Below are 21963 nucleotides of genomic sequence, written 5' to 3' on the forward strand. Positions count from 1 at the left end.
ACCCCTGCAAATGTTAGCTGACACTGTTCGCCGCTCCAATGACATACATATATGCAAATATGGTAAAGTGGATCAGAAATGAAGGGCAGGATTATGAAAGACCAACAACAGACGTTTTAAAATCTGAATTAGACAGTTTGTATTCTAAAACACACACAACAATCTGTACCAATTAAATACAATAAAGTCGAAAGGGGATATAAATTACAGTTTTTCTTCCTTTAAAACAGACAATAGTAAAATACTACAGTCAGCTCACTATACACAAAAATCATGAACAGCAGCTTTTCAATAAAGTCTCCACATTTCCCAATGCTACGAACTTGAAGGAGAAAGGTAGAGCGGGCTGCGCACGGTCTCACATCTCCTCTCACCACCCGTAGACAGCTGGGCAGCCGGACCAGCGGTGCAGGCGTCTCCAGCACAGGGACGTAGGCTACTCCTGTAAAACTCCACACACATATTATACAACATCTCCATTTGCAGGAGAATTTTACAAATGAAGACACGACAGCAGGGTCGTCCGTATTCAGCCGTCTCCTGCAGACACGGTGTCACGTGAACCGGTGAAATTCATATATAGCTCAGTCCGCCTCTTCAGCATTTTTCAGAATCAAACAAAACAGCAGCAGTAAAACCACACCACAATGAAATCTACCAATCCCCGACCAACCCGCAAAACCCCACATCAGCACCCTTCCCCAGCACCCACCCCAACTCGCAGTCCGCCCTTTGTTGGCTCACATTAACACTGCTCTCTGCATCCCACCTGTCTGGCTGGCCCCACCACTGGACACCACCGGTCACCATGTAGGAAGCTGGGCTGGAGCCAGGCCCCAGGCCTTGTCAAGGTTATCATACAATGTCAGGTCAGCAGGTGTCAGGCCGGTGGAAGACCAAAGAATACAGCTGTGAGACTCTTCAGTGTGCTTGTGAAACAGAGGACAGAGAAGGGCAGCATGGTGGCTTGGTAGCCAAGGGAAATATGGCACCAAACTTGCAGTCAAACGTATACGCTCACACAAAACAAGAGGGGACAGCAAAGACGTGCTGTCCCGTGTAGGTTCTTTGGTTATAAAGAACAGCGATCTGCAACCTTTTCTGTGAAGAGGGATTTGCAACCTCTTTCTTAGGCAATAAAATCTTTTTCATCTGCTCACAGAGAAGCGATGGCCCAAGTTGCTTTGTAACAAAGTCCAGTACCTTTCGATTTTCTACACGTCACCTGGATCTGCCTTTTACTGTGCAGCCTTGTCTGTCTCTGAACAGACATACTATAGATACACATTTCATATACATAATATATATTATTTATAAAACAAAACACATTAGAGCTTGACTCCAGATTCTACCTTAAGAACGGATTAAAACTGTACAAGAATACAGTTTGTTGAATCTGTAGAGGTTCTACACAGTGGGATGTGTAGGAAGTGCAAACAAAAATACTGTCACTTAGTTAATCCAGGAGTTCAGTTCTCTTGCTCTCTGGAGAAAGCAGAGGCGAGGATCCACCCGAGGGACAAAGTGCTGATTCTCCTGCTGGGGAGGGGAAAGCATGAGGGTCCCCACGCTGGTCTGAGGTCGGCCGCGCTGCTGCGGGTCTTAAGATGGGCTGGCGCTTTCCATGGCCACCAGGCGAGCAGTGCTGCCCAGCTGGGGCCAGCAGAGGATGTGCTGGCTGCCTCTCACCGTGCAGCCCCGGTACCCTGGAATGCAGAGGCTGGTGAGTCCAGGCTCCTTGTCCCCACCTGTCTAACTTCCCACCGGGCCCATCCGTAAGGGATTTTAAATTTGGGTTTGTTTTTTTTTTTTTTTTTGGTAGTTGTTGATGGACATCATGCCTTTGTTTTGTTTATTTTTTATGTGGTGCTAAGGATCCAACCCAGTGCCTCACACATGCTAGGTAAGCTCTGCCACTGAGCTACAGCCCCAGCCCTGGGTTGGATTTCTTATGGAACCCATTTCTGGAATTCACACCATGCAAGGCAGAAGCCAAGCCTTGAGGTAAAACCTCAAGGCAAAGCAAAGGCAGCAAAAAAATTAAAATCTAAAAAAGTTGTCTCTGATCCACGTTCTAAGTCATTTCGGGGTTAGAAATGAAGTAGAATTTTAACACAGAAAAAGTTCTCAAATAGACACTAAAACTTCCTAAACAACTTATTGAAACCAACATGGGCTGGAGGTGCAGCTCAGCGGTACAGCGCTTGCTCAGCGCCCCACCCAGAGGCCCTGCGTTTAATCTTCACCCCTGCAAACAGCAGCCAGACAGCCGAGAGACCTACCACGCACTAAGGCAAATGCCTAGGGGAGGGAGATGAATCTCCATCCTCCCATTATTTGGAGGCAACAAACATTTCTGTACATTCAACTTTTTTTTCTTTTTCTGTTCAAAGAAAGGGAGTGGAATCCAGGGTCTTGCATATACCAAGCAAGCATTCTGCCACTTGCTATTCTGGGACCTTTCGCAAGTGAGACTTTTCCTGTTTGTCAGGTTCTAAATAATCTAGGCAACAAGCCCTTGAGGAGGCTATAGGCCCCTCCCTTCTGCTTTAGGGCCACGCTGCTCACAGTGCAGACCTCAGACACCTGACCGCCTCTCACGTGACCTCTACCACATGGAAGCAAAGTCTTGGTGCTGAGGGACTCCTGGGATTTGAAAGGCTCTGACCTGGCCTTCTGAAGGCAAAGGTGAAGCAGGTCATCCATGCTGATCCCTCTTCAAGGTCAGTTTGCAGGAAGTGGAGGATTTTTCAACAAATGCTTGGTTTGGTGGCAAGAACAGATCCAGCAAGGAGGGACTCTGTTCTCTTGGAGCTGGGGATGGAACCAGGGCCCCATGCACATGAAGCACCCACTCCACCACTGAGCCATAGCCCCTATTATTCTCATATGGGGGAAAGAAGCCTTTTTCTTATTGCAAAAGGTCACTTTCGCAGTTTATTTATGGGTAAATGACCCCACACTGAAATGCAAAGGGCTGGTACAGAAAGCAGGGGGAAGACTGGGGAGAAGAGCCGCCTCGTTGGAATGGCAACTTCTCCCCAGGCTTCTGAGGGTGTGAGTGACTCTGTGTATCGCCAGGGCTCCTTCATAGCTCACAGGAGTATGGGGCCAAAAATGTTATGAGAATAAACCTGGCTTGGTGGCACATGCTTATGATTCCAGCAATTTGGGAGACTAAAACGGGAGGATCATAGTTTGAGATGAGCCTCAGCAACTTAGCAAGATCTTTTCTCAAACTAAAAAAATAAAAAGGGCTGGGATGTAGCTCAGTGGTAAAGCACCCCTGAGTTCAATCCCCAGTGGCCCCCTACCAAAAGTTATGTTAATGGGAAGAAGTGGTGGTACTTGGGAATACAACACTTAAAGACTGATGATCTCTTGTTTATGTAATTTGTTATGTTTTCCTTAGCAAATGTCTATTTTGTTCCAGTCTGGGTAACATCCAAACTTTAATTTTATTTCCCCATGAAGCACAGTCCCGTAAGGGTACCAGATTACTGTACTTTATCAACTCTTCACCACCCATGTTTCCCCTTCCACTATAACATGTCTAAAATTGGGGTGTGTCTTGCAATTGCTTGATAGTCATTTCTTTTTTTGTGATGCTGGAGATGGAAATAGGCATGTTAAATAGGCATCTTCAACTTAACTACATCCCTTGCCCTTTTCATTTTAGTTTGAGACAGGCTGGCCTCAAACTTGTGATTCTCCATATTTAGCATCCCAAGTAGCAGGGATTACAGGTATGCACCTTGGCACCTGGCTGTTTATTTTTCTTTCTTTCTTTTTTTGACACCGGAGATTGAACCCAGGAGCATTTAACCACTGAGCCACATCTGCAGCCTTTTTTAATATTTTATTTAGAGACTGAGTTGCTAAGTGCTGAGTTGTTTTGCTCAAACTAAAATTAAGTCTTGCTGAGTTGCTAAGTGCCCCACTAAGTTACTGAGGCTGGATTTGAACTTGCGATCCTCCTGCCTCAGCCTCCCAAGCTGCTGGGATTATAGGTGAGTGCCATGGTACCTGGCTGTTTTCCCTTCTTAATGATATATAAAATAATAGATCATATAATAATCAAAGGAATCATAGATTTGCTAAAATAGGATAGGTGCTACCAGATGACTTTGAAGAGCCAATAGCTAAACATCTCAGGGAAAGAATATGAGGTGAATTGATCCTTATCCACCTGGGTGCTCAATTTAACACTAATCCATATATTATTTAAAAATAAAATAAAATAAAAACTCACTGGTCCTATGTATTTCATGGTTTCACTCTGGTTCCCAAAGCCAACCTGCTCTGACACACAGAGTGAGCAGGACAGGTTGAGAGCCTGCTACCCGGTGGGCATCTTCCCTGTTGGAAATATCAGGATGACTCTTTCCCACCCCGTCCCTGCAATGAAGGGCCTCTGGAGCTCCGTGTACAATCTATGTACAATCCACCCTGCTCACCCTAGCACAGGACCCAAAAGGCTGCCTCTGGAATATATTACCTGGTCATTCTCTAACTTGGAATTCAGCTGGCCAGTGTCCCGTGGCCCCTCTGGGACCCTCTTACTGTCTGTTTTATTTGGTAGGTTCCTCCTGTTGGAGGCCTCTGCAGCAGAAGAATGTGTCAAACCGTCAAAGTCTCTTCCATCGGACGCACCCATGAACTCTGTGAAAGAATGATCCTCGAGGATGTTTGTGGTGTGTTCAACTGTCACCTCCCTTGGGCAGAATTCCTTGGCTGCTTGGCCGTTTTTGCTGGGACAGGCATCCGGCTCTGACCATGAACCAGTCCTACACAGCAGTCTGGAGCTTTTCTCGGGGGCGCTCGCTTTGGCTAAGGCACTGTGTTCCTTGAGTGGCACCACGTTCGTCTTCTCCTTTCCCAAGCCTCCTTCTCCTTCTGGCAACTCCCTGTTTGAGGGTAGTCTGGAATCGTGCCCAAGTGACAGTCCGGAATGTTCACTGGAGTCTGGATCCTTCGTCTGAACGGCTAGCTGGTCTGAGCTGTCACTTGTAGGGACCACCATGTCCGACAGGGTGGCATTGGAGGCACTGTGGGAGAAGTAGCCGCTGGTAATACTGCTGGTGGTAGGGCTGCGAGACACCTCTTTCTCCAGGACCCGTGAGTTTGTCAGATCTCCTTTAGAAGAAAACCATTCCCGGTTCTCCAAGCTGGCGTTGTAAACACTGAAGTCGGCAAACTCCACAGGGACGTAAGGCTGGGAGTTCATCAGCTGCCTGCTCATAGCTTCCAGCTCATTCTCCTCCTCCTCGGAGTCCTGCAGAAACGAGAGTCAGCAGCTCACCCCGCAGCTCTGCGGCATCGAGACAAGCTCAGCACTACTAAAGGCCCCCCGACCCATTTTCAGCTCTGTTTTATATTTTCTTTCTTCTTTCCAAGTGGGTCAAATCTTGTCACTTATTGTACACAAAAGTAAATTATTCCCAGAGACCTGTGAACCCTTGATCACCTAGTAGGAAGCCACCCAGTGCTACTTAGAGATCTTTCCTTCCCTGGATTAAGGGATGGGACGGAGGGCAGTGGACCTCTAATTAGTTACTTGTGATTAATAGCAGATGTGACGTTTCCTCTTTTTCTCATTAAACCAGCAGAGGGAAAGCTGGAGGGAAAAGATGCTCCTTCCTTTGGCCTTAGAATCTTACCTTGAGAAGCCAGGTACAGGTGGCTCAAGTCACTTGTGAAAATCTGAGCTACTTTATAGGGAGAGAGGGCAGTAAAACAGAGACCCCCAAGAGCAAAAACATGCAGTATTCCACTAAATAGTACAATATCCACTAAATAATATAATATTCTACAATACGAACAATCAATTACAGTTTTCTAGGATCACTGAGAAGCCCAGATGGAGGATCGGGCTAGAAAACAAGGAGGATAGATACTGAGGTTTAGATGAAAATCTCCTTCATTAAGTAGTTTTAATGAAGATTTGTTTTGCAAATATGGAAAAGTGGGTGTTATCATCTCCCCAGACTCTCTCCAGATGAATGACTTTTAATTTTTGGATGGTGCTGGGGATGAAACCCAGGGCCTCACACATGGGAACTATACTCCCAAGACATAAATGCATAATTTCATAAATGCATAATTTAATAGAAAATGTTGTAAAACACATTCTAATTTCATATTCAAATGAAATAATATATTATCTAGTCCTTTTTGATTAACCTCATAAGCAATTGATGACACTACAAACAGTGCTTTCAAAAAGTTATTTTCATTCAAGAAATATTCATTGAGCACCCACTATGTGCCCGTCATTGTCCTGAGGATTTGGGAGCACCAATGGTGTTCCCTCCTTCAGGGAGCAATGACTTTGGTCCTTGCCCTTGGAACAATCCTGAACTCTGCTTGGATGAATGAAAATTTCATTCAAAATAGAACTTAGAAACCTTAAAAATAGGTAGTTTTTTTACATTGGTCATCTGGTTTAACAAGATATTTTATTTTTTTAAATATATTTTTTAGTTGTACATGGAAACAATGTCTTTATTTATTTATTTATTTTATGTGATGCTGAGGATTGAACCCAGTGCCTTGTACGTGCTAGGCAAGCACTCTACCATTGAGCTACAACTCTAGCCCTAATAAGATATTTTAAATGTCTGACTGCCACGTGTGGTGGCACAAATTTATACTCCCAGCAACTCAGGAGGCTGAGGCAGGATTGTAAGTTCAAGGCCAGTCTCAATCACTTGAGCAACCTGGTGAGACCCTGTCTCAAAATAAAAAATAAAGAGAACTGGGGATGTGGCTCAATGGTATAATGCACCTGGGTTCAATCCCCAGTAATAAAAAAGAAAAAAAAAACAAAGAAATCTCTGTTAAAACAAGAAGGTGACTGTAAAAACCTACAACCAAAATATCAGCTTTAATCATTAAGGTTGCATTTTAAGAGAGAGATCAAGAGAGAGACAGAGGCAGAGAAAAAGGCTTATCTAAGAATGTGCAAGAAAGATAGATCATTGTACCATGGCAGGTGGTTCACAAATGAATGGAAATTTCCTCTGTTGAATTTCATGGTAATATTTTCTTTTGTATCACAGAAGATGCTAGACACCTCAAAAATAGTTCAGTACTCTTCAATGCTCTTAGTTTAAAAAATAATTTAGTTTTTATTTATTCATTTTTATTTTATTTTACTTTACTTTATTTCAGTGCTGGGGATTGAACCCAGGGGCTGCACACCTGCTAGGCAAGTGCTCTACCACTGAACTACACTCTCAGCCTTCATTTAGCTTTTAGAACAGTATTTAAAATGTATTTGAGGGTTGGGGGTGAGGCTTAGTGGTAGAGCATGTGCTTAGATGTACAAGGCCCTAAGTTTAATCTCTAGCACCAAAAAAAAAGAAAGAAAGAAAGAAAGAAAAGAAAATGAAAAGTTTTTGCCTATAAATTAGCTAAAGAAATCAGTAGCCTTAATTCCTTGGCCATTAAAAAGTAAATATCAAACAGCAGTCATAAAGTTCCTGAAATCAGCAAAACAAAAACCTTGGCAACACTAACTTCTCAGCATCTTATCTTTAGCTGCTTTCTAAGTTAGGGGGGAATATTGGCAAAGGATCAAAGATTGGACGGAATTGTGTCACTCAGTAGGCTCTGCCTGTATTTTCTAGATTCTCTGCTTGTCATGTTTAGACTCAAAATTGAATTTCAAGTGTTTGTATCTTATACCTCCTTTAATCTCAGCTGGCACAGAAACACAATCCTCCAAGCCCTAAAGTACCTGATGCAATTAATCACTAAAAAGATTATCTCTTGCAAAGAAAAACTAATTTGTAGATGAGAATGAGTAACTTGGGGCCCGTTTTATGCCTGGAGGTTATTTCTTCTCAAGCCTAGGAAAAGCACGTTATCCTAAAATACTGTTCTGCTGAATGAAATATGCAACCATGAGTTTAACAAGTAGAAATAGGTATTAATTTATCAGAGTCACAAAGATGAAAACCTCTTCCTAAAAGATCTTGCATGATCTTAGTAAAACCAAAGAATCTAAAGAGATTGAAGTTCAAATAGGAAGCAGTCTGCAGTTATATACTTAGGGAGGGAAAGGGCCCCAGTGTCCCACAGGGACAAGCTAAAGGAGCAGGGACAACTTATTCCAGGAAAAGAAAGCTGAGTAGAGATTAGACACTTTCTAAACATAAAGGAGACTGAAAGGTTATGGAATTATTATCTTCAAGGAAGAAAAAAAAAAAAAACAAAAAACAAGAGGACTTCAATAGCTTAAAATGAATGTTGAGGGAGTTTGGTTAAATAGACTTTTCATACCAGAAGACTCATGGTTATCATTGTACCTTACAGGAGACTACACTAAGCACCTTTCTACAGTGTCTTAAGAGCAAAAAGGATTAAAACCCTACCTAAAAGTGGAGCATGAAGTCAAGTTTTCAAGCTTCTCTATAGCTACAGTCTTCCATGATCTGATTTTTGCGATTTAACTTAGGCAGCTCATATTTACCTATAGACAAAACACCTTGATTTTAAAAAGGGATCACAACCCACATTAAAACAGTGACTCTCTGCTACAAGTCTCACTCGATGAGTGTAACTTCCACTCCTACTATAATCAAGCCTGTGCAGGCCTCCAGACAGTCGGCTTTCAGGATTGTATCTGCCAAGGGCTCTCAGTACTTCTGTCCATGGTACTGTGGGCTGGCTATCAAACTGCACTCTGGGGAGCATGCGGAATCAATGCAGTCAGCCCATCTTGCTGAAGGATGAGGGGTTCTTTGTCTTACACTATCATTAGCTGTAGACCTTGGGCAAGTTGCTTAATAATTCTAGACTTTTGTTTCTTCTTATAAATGAAAGAAATAAACCACATCTTGTCCATACAAGGCCTCAGAGATGGGTCATATGGTTACTCTATTGCCTTTATCTTAATTTATACAAAATAGGAAAAACACCTGTATATCTTCCCAAATTGATGAGACAACAAAGTGTGGCTTTAAATGTGAAGCACAGCAATATATACCACAGTTTCATTATATTTTCTGTAATTACAGAAATTCCTTTGGTAATTCAGTGGGTTTAAAAAAAAATAACAGGAATAGTGTTTTGATAGTACTTTTCAAGAATAACTGCAATTTTCCTCCATCAGTCTGAACCATGATTCACGCTCTGATTTTTCAAGAGTCGAAGAGAAAAGAAAGTGAAGTAGTAGGATCAAAGGCAGATAAGAGGAGGAATAAAATTAAAGTTTCCTAAAGAGAAACTGAAACCTCTGATCAAACAAGCCACATACTGAAGTTCTATCAAAATATCCTGGAAAACTACTATCTTGAAAAAATTGGGCAGTAGCCTTAAGAGATGACACTAGAGTAGCTGTTATCAGAACCTGGCAGGAAAATGGCCTCATTCAACCCATGTGGCATACTTCAGGGTGCATTCGGTCAGAGTCTAATCGCTGCTTGAGATTTCCTGGGTCGAGAGAATCTGGTTCTGTCCCATGCTCTCCCAGCTGAATGGTTTTAAGATATTTAAAACAAAGCAAAGAAAATAACTGAGGCAAGCAGTCAACAGCAAAACCGCCTGTGGGGCAGTTCTAGAGGCTCATTCAACAGTCATTAGATGGTACTGTACCACAGCGGAGCATCACCGTAGGTTTGAATTGTGTGTCTGTGCACTCCAGTGATGTCCACAAAGGCCCATGCAGACAGGGCACCAGAGAGTCAGGGGAAACAGCACAGCCATGTGGCCCTTTTAGCCCTTATTAATTGGGCAGGGGGTGGCCAGGAAAGTGGCTGGAGAGTTCATTAAAATTCGCAGAGAGGAAGGAGCAGCTGCTGCTATGTGTCCTTTTCTCCATAAGGAACTAAGATAGGGTCTTTGGGATAGAGGGACAGAGGCGGCCAACAGAAACGAAGGGAAAAGTGTGCATTTATTCTTTTCTTAAGTGAGGAACGAGGAAGTCATTTCCTAAGATCCAAGCAAGCAAGGAGTGGCTGGCTGCACGCCCGGGTCAAGCTGGGGTTACTTCTGCAGGGTGCGATAGCAGCATATTTTGGAACTATTAAAGGATCACACTAATGAGGCTTTGGAATGGGCCTGAAGTGGAATAGCTGGGAGAGGAGACCCCCTGCCCCCCTACTCGGCCCCGCAAAGCGGATCACATGCAGCCATCAGCAGCACAGCCCCCTCCTGCCCCCAGCTGGCTCTACTCCTCTCAAGCCTGGGAAGCCACAGGAGAGAGGAAGCTGGGACAGAATTAGGGAATTCTTTCCAGACTTCAGAATATACGGGTTTTCAAATATTTTTAATTGAGGTATAGTAATTTAGAATCTGAAGTGTCTGGTAGGGCACCATTTAAAAAAAATTCTCTCAAATGCATAATTTTAAAATCAATGGCTGGGGAATGAGGTACAGTAGCAAGAGTTTCAACCTACCTGTGTAAACATAGGTAAGCCATCTTGAAAGCAAGGCTGAGAGCAAGGGGGTTAGACCATATTCTGCCAGCTAATTAACAAAGGCTACTTGCACAAGAGCGATGAGGATGATGCATACGGGCAGATGATGGACCACAAAGCAGCTACGAACTACAGAATCACCTTGGCAGGAGCTCAGGCCACACAAAGAAGCTTCCAAACACACCCACGGCTAAATGCATGGTTACTTACTCCAAGTAAGTGCAATTCCTCTAGGTAGATTAACTTCAGGATCTGGGTAATATGTACAGGCACATTAAAAAGGTTTCGATTTTAATTAAAATGATCACTATTACTTTGTGGGTTTTTTTGTTTGTTTTTTAAGTAAAGACCAGAATCATCAAAGGCGTCTTTCTCCCATTTTTAAAGCAAACCTATCCAAAGCAAAAAGAAATAAATAAAATAGAAGGAAAACTTAGAGAAAAAGAATAGGTCATGTCCACAAGTACACAAAATTTCATTACCGAGGACCACTTAAAAAATAAATAAATAAAAGGAAAAAAACCCAAAGATTTATCACGTCTTAATTTCTTGGAAAGCTTTTGGAAGACGATCTGTGAAAGGGCTTTACACCCACCACCAGGCAATATGACAGAAATGGTTCCAGAACTTACAATCTTCTTCTCGCGTTTGCTATGGTGATCTACGGGCATGCTGCTGCCATTGCTTCCAGGGGGGACAATGCAGCCAGGGTTAAGTGCCTGAGATGGAGGCATGCTCTGCAAAGGTTAAGACACACAGACGCATCACACACAAAGGACGACGACAGCGAAATACATAGTGAGTACGTGCACGTTAGAAAAGCAATGCCAACACCTAGATTACACGTGAGCAACGCAGCAGCCGATTCTGCAGAGTTAAACTACTGGTGAAATCTGACAGGACTACACAGATTCAGTGGCAGAAAGCACCATTAGTTTTATTAAAAACTGAATAAGTAAAAGCTTTTAATATTTTCAAAAGGCCTAGGGGACATCTTTTTCTCACTTGAAAGATGAAAATTACTTGGAAAAGCCATCAACACAGAGATGTAAAACCACAACAATTAACAATTGAAAAAAATAGCCTACCATAGCCCTGTGTGTTTGAGAAAGAGGTACCTAAGAACAGATCCACTGAGAAATAACCCATGCGTGTCCACATGCAGCGTCCGACTTGTGAATGCAAACTGCCGTTCCCCCGAGATGGGGTGACACCACTCTGTTTTGCACGGTACAGACAAGTCAAGCATTTACCTCCTGGCTTAGAAGAGGTCTTGCTTCAAGAGCCGTCCTTTTTTTATGCTCCTCTTTGACAGGCATCAGGGGCTTGAAAAACTTTGGTGGTTGAGGAGAGAATGCTTTAAAAGGGCTCACTGTTAAGGCATGAGGATTCTCCGAGGCACAACCTGTGGAAGACAAATGGCATGAGTTTACAGCCACAGGCTGTGTTCACAGGCACCCAGGAAGGGAGGCAAAAACCTCGCCAGAGGACCACGTGGTATAATGACGACATGAAGACGTGACTATCTGGTTGAGCATTAACATGGACATAGGCAAGAACAGGGATAAATCTATAAAATCACAGAGTTACCAAAGGGCTGGGCAGTGCGAGAGAAATTGGGAACAAAATGTTCTGCCTTCTTTCCATGACCCAGCTTTAAGTACCACTGAGCAGAACAATCTCAGCTCACGTGACTTCCCACCTCTGAGTCCTCAGGCCCTTGTCATCTGTACATGCACCTTTGCACTTTAACACTGAATGTTTTACTTGTTATATATCTTATTTCCATGGTTACATTTTTAAAATATATTTTGTTTATTTTTATTTTTATATGGTGCTGGGAATCGAACCCAGTGCCTCACACATGCTAGGCAAGCGCTCTGCCACTGAGCCCCAGCCCCAGCTCCATGGTTACATTTTTACAGAGCAAACAGAGGTTCAATAAGTCTGCTCAATGAATGACTGTGCTCAGTGAAGGTGGACTGCCTGTCCCTTTCTGCCTCAGGATACCCAGCTCCATACCGCTAAAGAAAGATAACTCTTGCTTGTTCTCTCATGTTACCTTGTTCGCAGCCTCTTTCCCCCTTCTATAATTTCTTCCCAATTCTTAGAATAATGACACTTAGTAAGTAAAATATAAACTATAAGGTAACAGATAAATTGATATTTCCAGAGAACACTGTTTTCTTTAAGGCACTGGGAAGACTAAAAGTGTAGGTAACATATTGCCACTGATCAAATTGACTTCTGGTATCATTTTTGGACTTTAGGAATCAGTCATAATCCACGCCCTTCTTTTGTGCTAGGGATGGAATCCAGGGCCTCGAGCATGCCAGGTAAGTGTCCTACCATTGAGCTACACACATCCCCAGAACTTCTTTTGTTAATTTTTATTTTGAAACAGGGTCTTATTAAGTTACCAAGGCCTCTTTTTTCTTTTTTTTTTTTAATATTTATTTTTTATGTGTAGATGGACTCAACACAATACCTTTATTTTTATGTGGTGCTGAGGATCGAACCCGGGTCCCGCCCGAGCTAGGCCAAGTGCTCTACTGGTGAGCCACAGTCCCAGGCCCCAAGGGCTCTCAAGGATTAGAGGCATGTGCCACTGTGCCCCGCCCAATCATATTCTCTTAAAAACTCCTTTAAGTTGGTCATGTAGCTCAGTGGTAGAAAGCTTGCCTAGAAATGTATGAAGCCCAGGTTTGAGCCAGTCCTGGAAAATATACACATACATACATACATACATATAATATCTGTGTATGTACTTCAGATTCAGGACATGATGTCTTGAAAACTAAGTTAGAAGCCAGTTGTGGTGGCACATGCCTATAAGCCCAGCTATTTGGGAGGCTGAGGTAGTAGAACTGCAAATTTGAGGCCATCCTGGGCAACTTAGCAAGACCCTGCCTCAAAATAAAAAAGAAATAATAAAAAATTCAAAGAATAATCAGGCAGAGGGGCACACGCCTGTCATCTGAGTGACTTGTGGGGCTGAGTCAAGAGGATCACAAGCTCAAAGTAAGCCACAGAAATTTAGTGAGGCCTTAAGCAACCTAGTGAGACCCTGTCCCCCAAAATTAAAAAGGCCAGGGATGTGGTTCAATGGTGACACACTCCTGGGTTTAATCCCCAGTACCAAAATAAATAAAGGAAAAAAAAAAAAAGTAAAAATTATTGAGCTACAGCTCAGCGGTAGACAGCTTCCCTAACCAGAGTCAATCCCCAATATCACACACGCACACAAAAAGATTTGGAAAATCTGAAGTGATATGCAATACACAGAAGGCATACTACTGTTATTATTTGATGAATGGAAAGAAAAATGCAAATCCAGTAAGAGGACAGATGGCTTCAATCCACAAGCATACTTTGGTTCATCTAGCTGACAAGAATCTAACCTTTGTATGTCATTACGTAATAGCCGTGGAAGACTGTGTATGCTGTTCCCAAGTAATTAAAAAGAAATGTCACCGCAAAACCATGCGACCACTACCTTCTTTGCTCCTCCGAGGCGAATCCCTGGGTAAAGTTCCGTAGCACGCCACATCTTGGTAACTGGAGCTGTAGTCAGACATGTCTAACTGGCTCTCTGGCCAACCCTACAAGATAAAAGTACAGGCTCACTGTGAGTCAGTCACTCCAAAAGGAGAAAGAAGTCTAGATTTGAGTTTCTCCTATGTTTAATGGCAGTTATGTGCTCTTTTATTATGACGTATTTCAAACAGAGATAAAAGTGCTCAATATAACAAACACCATCAAACCCAAGGTATCCCCAGAGTAAAACATGTTAATTTTATTGTATTTCCTTAGGACTTACAAACACAGTGACATCTACTTGTGAACCCCTTGGTGGTCCCATTCCTCCTTCTCAGAGGCAGCCCCTTCTATCAGTCTGGCCTACATCTGTGGTGACTGGACAGTGCAAGGACGATCCATACACTTCTTGAGAGTAAAATGGTTCCATTGACAATTCTGCCTGGTAGTAGCCCAAGTCAGCACTGAACCAGGCAAACTAGGTGGTGTGCTAACTTCATGTATACCTGAGACTCAAGGTGCACTAAGTGTTCTAAGTGGTGTACTAAGGGAGAGAACTTACATGTTGTTTGAGCTTATCCACCCGATTTCAACTTCTTAGGAGTGGGCTACCTCTGAGGAATAGATTCTAGATTTCTTGAGGACATAATCAGAAAGTATAAATACCAGTTATGTTCTCAAGAGCTTGGATCCTGCTAGTGACCCAGCAATGCCCATAGATGCATACCTTGTCATCTTCGTCAAAGCCAGAAAGGTCTGGTCGACTAGAGGAAACCTATAAGAGATAAGTAGTTTTTATAAATGTGGCTCATATATTTAATATAATTGTCTATTTTTATATACATATGTTTTTTAATATATATAATATTTTAAAATAAATAAATAAAAATTATGTGCCAGGGATTGAACCCAGGGGAACTTAACCACTGAGCTACATCTCCAGCCCTTTTTATGTTTTATTTCCAGACAGGGTTTTGCTAAGTTGCTCAGGGTCTCAAAAAGTGAGGCTGGCTTAGAATTTGCAATCCCTCTGCTCCTGAGTTGCTGGGATTACAGGTGTTAATCACCATGTCCAGGTATAACCTTTTTGTTGCTGTTGTTTTTCTTTTTGTCAACAGGGATTGAACTCAGGGGCATTTAACCACTGAGATACATCCCCCCCGCCCTGCCCCCACTGCCTTTTTTAAAATTTTGAGATAGGGTCTTGCTAAGTTGTCAGGATTTCACTAAGTTACTGAGGCTGGCTTTGAACCTAAACTTGTGATCCTCCTACCTCAGCCTCCTGAGCCATTGGGATACAGGCAAATACCACCATGCCCACCTATAAATGTCTTTTTATAGAAAGAAATGTCACGCCATGGATGTCCTGAATGCTGTGTGACCTCTCTCTTCTTTCATTTCCCTCTCCAGGAATAATGACTACACTCAATAAGAAGTTACTTCCACACCTATGTTGTGTAATTACATGTGCAAACACAGATAAACAGTAAAGAGCAGCCAGGTGCAGTGGCACAAAACTGTAATCCCACCAACCCAGGGAACGGAGGGAGGAGGATTGCAAGTTCGAGAATCTTAGTGAGACCCTCAGAAATGTAGTATTCGAGATAAAAAGTAAAAAGGGCTGAGGATGTAACTCAGTGGTGCAGTGCTCTTGGGTTCAATTCCTAGTAATGATAAAGGGGGAAAAAAGCAATAATCAGTATCTCTGTAGTCCCCACCCCAGGCCCCCACTGCTGGAGATGGAACCCAGGGCCTCCTGCATGCGAGGCAAGTGCTCTACCACCCCCATTTTCCATATTTTTGTACTTCATGTAAGTGTTGTCTTACTTCACTTGGTCTTACACAACGTGATGGATTATTTTGTTCCATTCTCCTATTAATAAATATTGAGGCTGCTTCTAAGTTTTTTCTATTAGAACTCTGATGAAAACACCCCATAGCCAGGCATGGTGGTGCATGCTTATAATCTCAGCTACTCAGGAAGATGAGACAGGAGGATTGCAAATTTGAGGCCCACCTGGGCAACTTAGTGAGACCCTGCCTCAAAATAAAAAATAAAAGGGGCTGGGGATATAGTTTGGTGGTAGAACACTTCTGGGTTCAATTCCCAATACTGACTGAAAAAAAAAATCCATCTTCTCATTTCTAATATTTGTATCTTTTCTCATATTTTCTTTTCCTCCGCAATGAATCTTTTTTAAAAAGCCAGTCCATGTGACTAGACTTTTTAAACAACCTGCTTTTCAGTGTTGCTGATTCTTTATTTTTCTTAAGTTTGTTCTAATATTATTTGAATTTGTTATTTTTCTGTTCTCATATTTATTTCCTTCCTTACTTAAATGATTCTGGTTTTCTTTTTTCTAACTTAAAATAAACTGTATCTATAACTATTTGCCTATTATTTTTATTTTTTGCAGGATGGGGTATCGAACCCAGGGGTGCTTTACTACTGAGCTACTTTACCAGCCCTTTTCAATTTAATATTATTATTTTTATTTTGTGATACTGGGGAATGAACCCCAGGGCACTCTACCACTGACTTACATCCCCAATCCTTTTTATTTTTTGAGATAGGGCCTTGCTAAGTTGCCCAGGCTGGATTTGAACTTGTGATCCTCCTCCCTCGGGCTGGGATTATAGGTGTGTGCCACTGCACCTGTCTTATCTATAAATCTGTAGACTATAAGGAACTCTGCCTCTCGCCTTTTTAAAAAAACCATAACCACAATACATTATCATTTCTATACAACTTAGGTGATTCATAGATAACTATCAATTATACGGTCATGTTCAAATGTCTCGTAAACATTTTCACAATTAATTTATTTTGGATCTGGACCAAAGTAATTCATACATTGCAATTGACTGATATATTTCAGTGTCTTTAAATCTACGAGTTCTCCCTTTTCTTAAAATTATTTTTTTTTGAGTTTTATCTGTTTTTAAAACAATTAAATTAAATTAAATTTGTTAAAAAAAATTAGGTCATTTCCCCTGTAGTTTCCCATAGTCCGGATTTTGCTAATTGAATTTCTGTGGTGGTATTTAACACTTTCATCTGTGTTCTTTGAAAGTTAGTAGCTAGACCTGGAGTCTTTTTTGGGGGGGGTTGGGCCGTGGGGGGGGGGGAGACAGGGATTGAACTCAGGGGCACTCAACCACTGAGCCCATCCCCAGCCCTATTTTGTATTTTATTTAGAGACAGGGTCTCACTGAGTTGCTTAGTGCCTTTGCCGTTGCTGAGGCTGGCTCTGAATTCTCGATCCTCCTGCCTCAGCCTCCCAGGCTGCTGGGATTATAGACATGCACCACTGTGCCTGGTTAGACCTGGAGTCTTGATTAGGTTAAGGTGTAAAGAAAAAAAGAAAGAAAGAAAGACATTTAGATTATTTCATGTTTTTTGTTTTGTTTTGGTGTTAGAGACTGAATCCTGAACCTTACACATGTCAATCACACACTCTATCGCTGATCTACATCCCCCAGCCCGTTTACCCCACTTCCCCCTTTCTGAAATAGGGCTTAATATGTTGCTGGTCCTGAACTCTTGGGCTCAAGAGACCCCCCTCCCCCCACTTCAGCCTCCTGAGTAGGTGGGACTTCAGGTACACACTACTATACCAACCTCCCCCCCCCAGCCCCTCCCGCTTTAACGTAAGAACCATAAATTTCCTAATAGTAACTCTCACTCTTTCATTTTATCTATTGTCTAGTATTTTTAAAAATATTTCTTTTTTTAGTTGTCAATGGACCTTTATTTTATTCATTTATTTATGTGTGGCGCTGAGTATCAACCCAGTGCCTCACATAAGCGAGGTGAGCATTCTATCACTGAGCCACAACCGCAGCCCTACTGTCTAGTATTTTGATGTATAAATAAGAAGAACAGGGAATTTAGGGCTCATCATTTCCATTTAAATACCACTTGAACTGCATCCTACAATATCAACAGATGCCTGTTTTTATTATCATTTAGTTGTAAATACTGGCTGATTTCTATGATTTCTTCTCGGGTTCATTATTCAGCAGGACTGAGTTTCCTCTATTACAGCTGTCTGAGTCATTATCTGTCCTAGGGCCTGCACTGTGGTCAGAGGCAACGCCTGGGACAGAGATTACTGCTCTCTGCTGTGATTTCCTCTGTGTGCTGTTAGGCAACTTTGCAAACCTTCACCATGGTTTAATAGTTTCCTGGTAATTCTGGAGATAGGGAAGGCAAATACTTCTGTGCTTTTCCTTGGAAGGCTCTCACTTCTACTCTGCTGCTTCTGGGAAGAGAAAGCTTTGAAATTGGTCCATGCACTAATCTGTCCTTTATTCCCATGACAGTGTCCCCTCTGCCAGAGGCAATTTCTGTCGACTGAATTTTCTAGGTGAATTGGTTGAGAAAGATGATCAAAACAGTCAAAAGAAAGACTAGGAACTGAGAAGCAAGGATACGTTGAGCCTGGCTCTCTGCTGTGTCCCTGGTACAGAGAAGCAGGCTCAGCACTCTGGGGGAGGTGCTCCCATGCTAGGAGTGACAGTCCCACTGGGCCAGCCCCAGCCTCCCATCCCTGAGGCCCCCACCCAAATCCTGAGGCAGGTCACGCAGGAAGCAGGTCCCCACCAGGGCGAGCTTACATTGTGAACATTCGGTGTGCTAAGGCTCCTCCGGATGTGCCGGGCTCTGGTGGAAAGTGCCTCTTTGACCGTGACGGCCTGTCAACGTATAATTTAAAGACAACATTCATGAATGTCTCATCTCATTATTAAAGGGACACATGTATTTGTAGAAGATTTATAAAATACAGATGAAAAGATCACTTTGCTAATATGGATCACACATGCACACAAATCCATATTTACAAAACTGCAATTTTGCTGTGCCCGCTTTTTTCTTTATTTGCACAGTTTCGTTGAAAACATTAAAAAAAAAAAAAGAAGAAGAAATGCTGGGCAAAATACATTTCAACTGTGAATGTTTTCACACAAGTGACAGAGGAGTGCGCAGAGAAAATGAGGAAATGAGAAGATATCTCTAGCTGTATGTTTCACTTGCAAACCAACAAAGAAGTTTTATGCTGTTTGTGTTTCACTCAGGTAGCAATTAGGTTTCTACTAAAGGAAGATGATCCTGACAGATGTCAGTCTGGTTTCTCCCGTTGCTTTGCTCAACACAGACTTTCCATATTGCCAACCACTTGCTCCCGTGCGGTCAACACAGGACATACACCTGGTTTTACAGTTCCAATACAGATGAACCACTTGTGCTTGAATGTCTCCACTGTTACCTCAAAAATTAACTTGGGTGAGAGAGGCAGTGTGTGGTTAAACATATGGACTTTGGAATCCAGCTGCTTGGGGTTTACATCTGACTTTTTACCCTTTCCTAAGTAGCTGTGAAATCCGTGGCAAGGAAGCTGACTTTTCTCAGACTCGATTTCTTCATTTAAAAAATGAGAATTACAACAGTTTTACTTTTGATAATTAAACAACGTATCCGTAATGGTTTAGATATGAGGTGATCCCTAAAGGCTCATGTGTGAGACCATGCAAAAAAGTTTAGAGGTGATATGACTGGGTTAGGAGAACCTTAAGCTAATCACTGCATCAAAGCACCTGAATGGATTCACTGGGTGGTGACTGTAGGTGGGTTAGGTGTGGATGGAGGAGGTGGGTAGGTGGGGTGTGCCTTTGGGATTTACATGTGTCTCTGGTAAACCTGAGCTCTCTTCCTCCTCCACACCCTTCCGCCATGATGTGCTGCTTTACTTTGGGTCCAGCACAATGGAGTTGGCCATCTGTGGACTGAGACCTTTGAAACCGTGAGCCCCTCAAATAAACATTCTTCTTCTCTAAAATTGTTCTTGTCAGGATTTTGGTCACAGTGATGAAAAAGTGACCAGAGAACAGTATCTAAGTTATTCCGGCACAGTGCTTGGCAGGTTGGAAGTGTTCAATGAAAGTTCGCATTATCTTTATTTGGGGCACTATTTTGTCAAAATCCTTTCAATAAGGACATTTGCCACGTGACTACTCCTTCTCTGATAGATTTAGAGAGGTACTTGGTTACAAATTCGTCCCTGCTCCCTGGGGTGAAGGCGTCCAGCTATTCAGTTACTCGCCTGCCGGAGCCGTTCAAGGCTCAGAATGTTCTCCACCTGCAGCACGCCCCGTGTGTACTTCTCAATGTACGTCTCTCCGTCGGACGTGCCCTCGTTTTCACTCCGGGCTGCCAGGAGAGCCAAGGTTTCCCGGTCCTCGATCTCTTCGGTTGCCTAGAGAGAGAGGGGAAAAGTGACATGTGGACAACGTTTTCATCAAAAGTGTGGTGGGACCAGGTGCAGTATCCCAGCAGCTTGGGAGGCTGAGGCCAGCCTCAGCAACAGCAAGGTGCAAAGCCACTCATTGAGACCCTGTCTCTAAATAAAATACAAAATAGGGCTCAGGATGTGGCTCAATGCAGAGTTCTTGCTTAGTTACCATGTACCAGGCCCTGAGATGGATCCCCAGAATTGCAAAAAATAAAGAAATAAAAAATTGTTTTTAAAGAACATATATTTTACCTTTGGTATGTTGGAGACTATTTCATAGGTTACACCACAGGAATAAAATATATTTTTCAATGATATTCTCCTCTTCAAACTCTGTGTAAAACTCTGGTGGAAAAGAAAAGGACGAATTAAACTGTGTAACAAATACAGGCTCAATATTTTACCCACTGTAAATGCATTATGAATACTTATGTTTTTGATATATACACACAATATTCCGAAAAATAGGAAAAAAAAGAACCCTATAAACTTAAATATCCTGTCTATACTTCTGAGGGACAACAATATCCAGGAGTGACTTGGAGACTGCATTGCGGAGTGTGCAGCACAGAGTCTCTGTGGTGGTATTCCCTTCCCCTCTGCTAACTCCATTTAATCTCTCCCTTTAATCAGTGGGAGACACAGCAGAGCACCTCTGTTGCTACCTGTTTGTTGTAAATGTTGGCTGCAATCCGTTTCCTTAATACCAACTCCATGGCAGCCGGGTGGCTGAGCTGGACGGTGGTCTTCACAATCAGATAAATCCTTTCATTCTGCGGTGTGACCCTGTTCAAGTGAACAGAGTCATGTACTGAGGAGTCCCAAGAGGCGGTAGCTGAAACCTAGGAGGGAGGGAAAATATGGCGAGATGGAAATAAGTTCAACTCGACCTAGTCAGACAGCCTTCTTTCCTCACCTATTCTGAACAACACAAATGGTTTATTTTTTGACGTCCCCGCTCCTCCTCCCCAAAGCAGACCACAATGGCTTATCAGGAAGACCCCCCTCCCCCACTGAGTGCTAATCAGAGGCCTCTATCAGATCTGGGGGTAAATTACCTCGTCATCGCTGTGCTTTATAATGGGCAGGTAGAAAAACTGGCTGCCATGCTCCTTGGGCAGGATGGAGTTCACGCCCGATGCGTGTGGACCCACGAGCTGCTCATTGGCACTGAGGTCATCCGCTAACCAAGTTCAAGTTTAAGGCACAGGATAAAAAGGTAGGGGAAAGATAGTTTTTAAGCAATCACCCAAAATTCAAAAACATATATATATATTTTTTTCTTTTTGAGGTGCTGGAGATTGAACCCAAGGCCTGTGCATACTAGGCAAGTACTCTACCACTGAGCTACACTCCCAGCCCCAAAATTCACTTATTATAGAAAATGTTTACATGTGACACAATTTTTTTCTTTCATTTTCTATCCTCAAATTGAAACAGATACTCTAATATCACAATGACTTTGATTCCTTAAAAATACAACTCTAGCCAGGTGGGGTGGTGCATGCCTGGAATCTCAGAACCTTGGGAGGCTGAGGTGGGAGGATTGAGAGTTCAGAGCCAGCCTCAGCAAAAGTGAGGTGCTAAGCAAGTCAGAGAGACCCTGACTCTAAACAAAATACAAAATAGGGCTGGGGATGTGGCTCTCAGAATGAGGAGCGCCTCAGCCATCTGGCCGTCTGGCCCGTGGGTCTGGGCAGGTGGACCTC

At 42.8% G+C, this 21963-nt stretch overlaps 1 protein-coding gene across 1 annotated transcript in view; it reads right to left on the reverse strand.

Annotated features, from left to right (window-relative positions):
* Positions 1-2144: 2144 nt before the first annotated feature.
* Kif13a (kinesin family member 13A) overlaps positions 2145-21963 on the reverse strand; it is a 176777-nt gene continuing 156958 nt past the window's right edge. Inside the window, 11 exon segments of the mRNA XM_076859246.1 lie at positions 2145-4491; positions 4493-5275; positions 11057-11161; positions 11678-11829; positions 13921-14026; positions 14689-14736; positions 18582-18659; positions 20066-20218; positions 20507-20599; positions 20920-21096; positions 21313-21437. Of these exon segments, the coding sequence (XP_076715361.1) occupies positions 4459-4491; positions 4493-5275; positions 11057-11161; positions 11678-11829; positions 13921-14026; positions 14689-14736; positions 18582-18659; positions 20066-20218; positions 20507-20599; positions 20920-21096; positions 21313-21437 (1853 nt within the window). The 3' untranslated portion in view covers positions 2145-4458.

The sequence above is a fragment of the Callospermophilus lateralis genome, chromosome 6 (assembly GCF_048772815.1).
Source record: "Callospermophilus lateralis isolate mCalLat2 chromosome 6, mCalLat2.hap1, whole genome shotgun sequence".
Taxonomy (NCBI): domain Eukaryota; kingdom Metazoa; phylum Chordata; class Mammalia; order Rodentia; family Sciuridae; genus Callospermophilus; species Callospermophilus lateralis.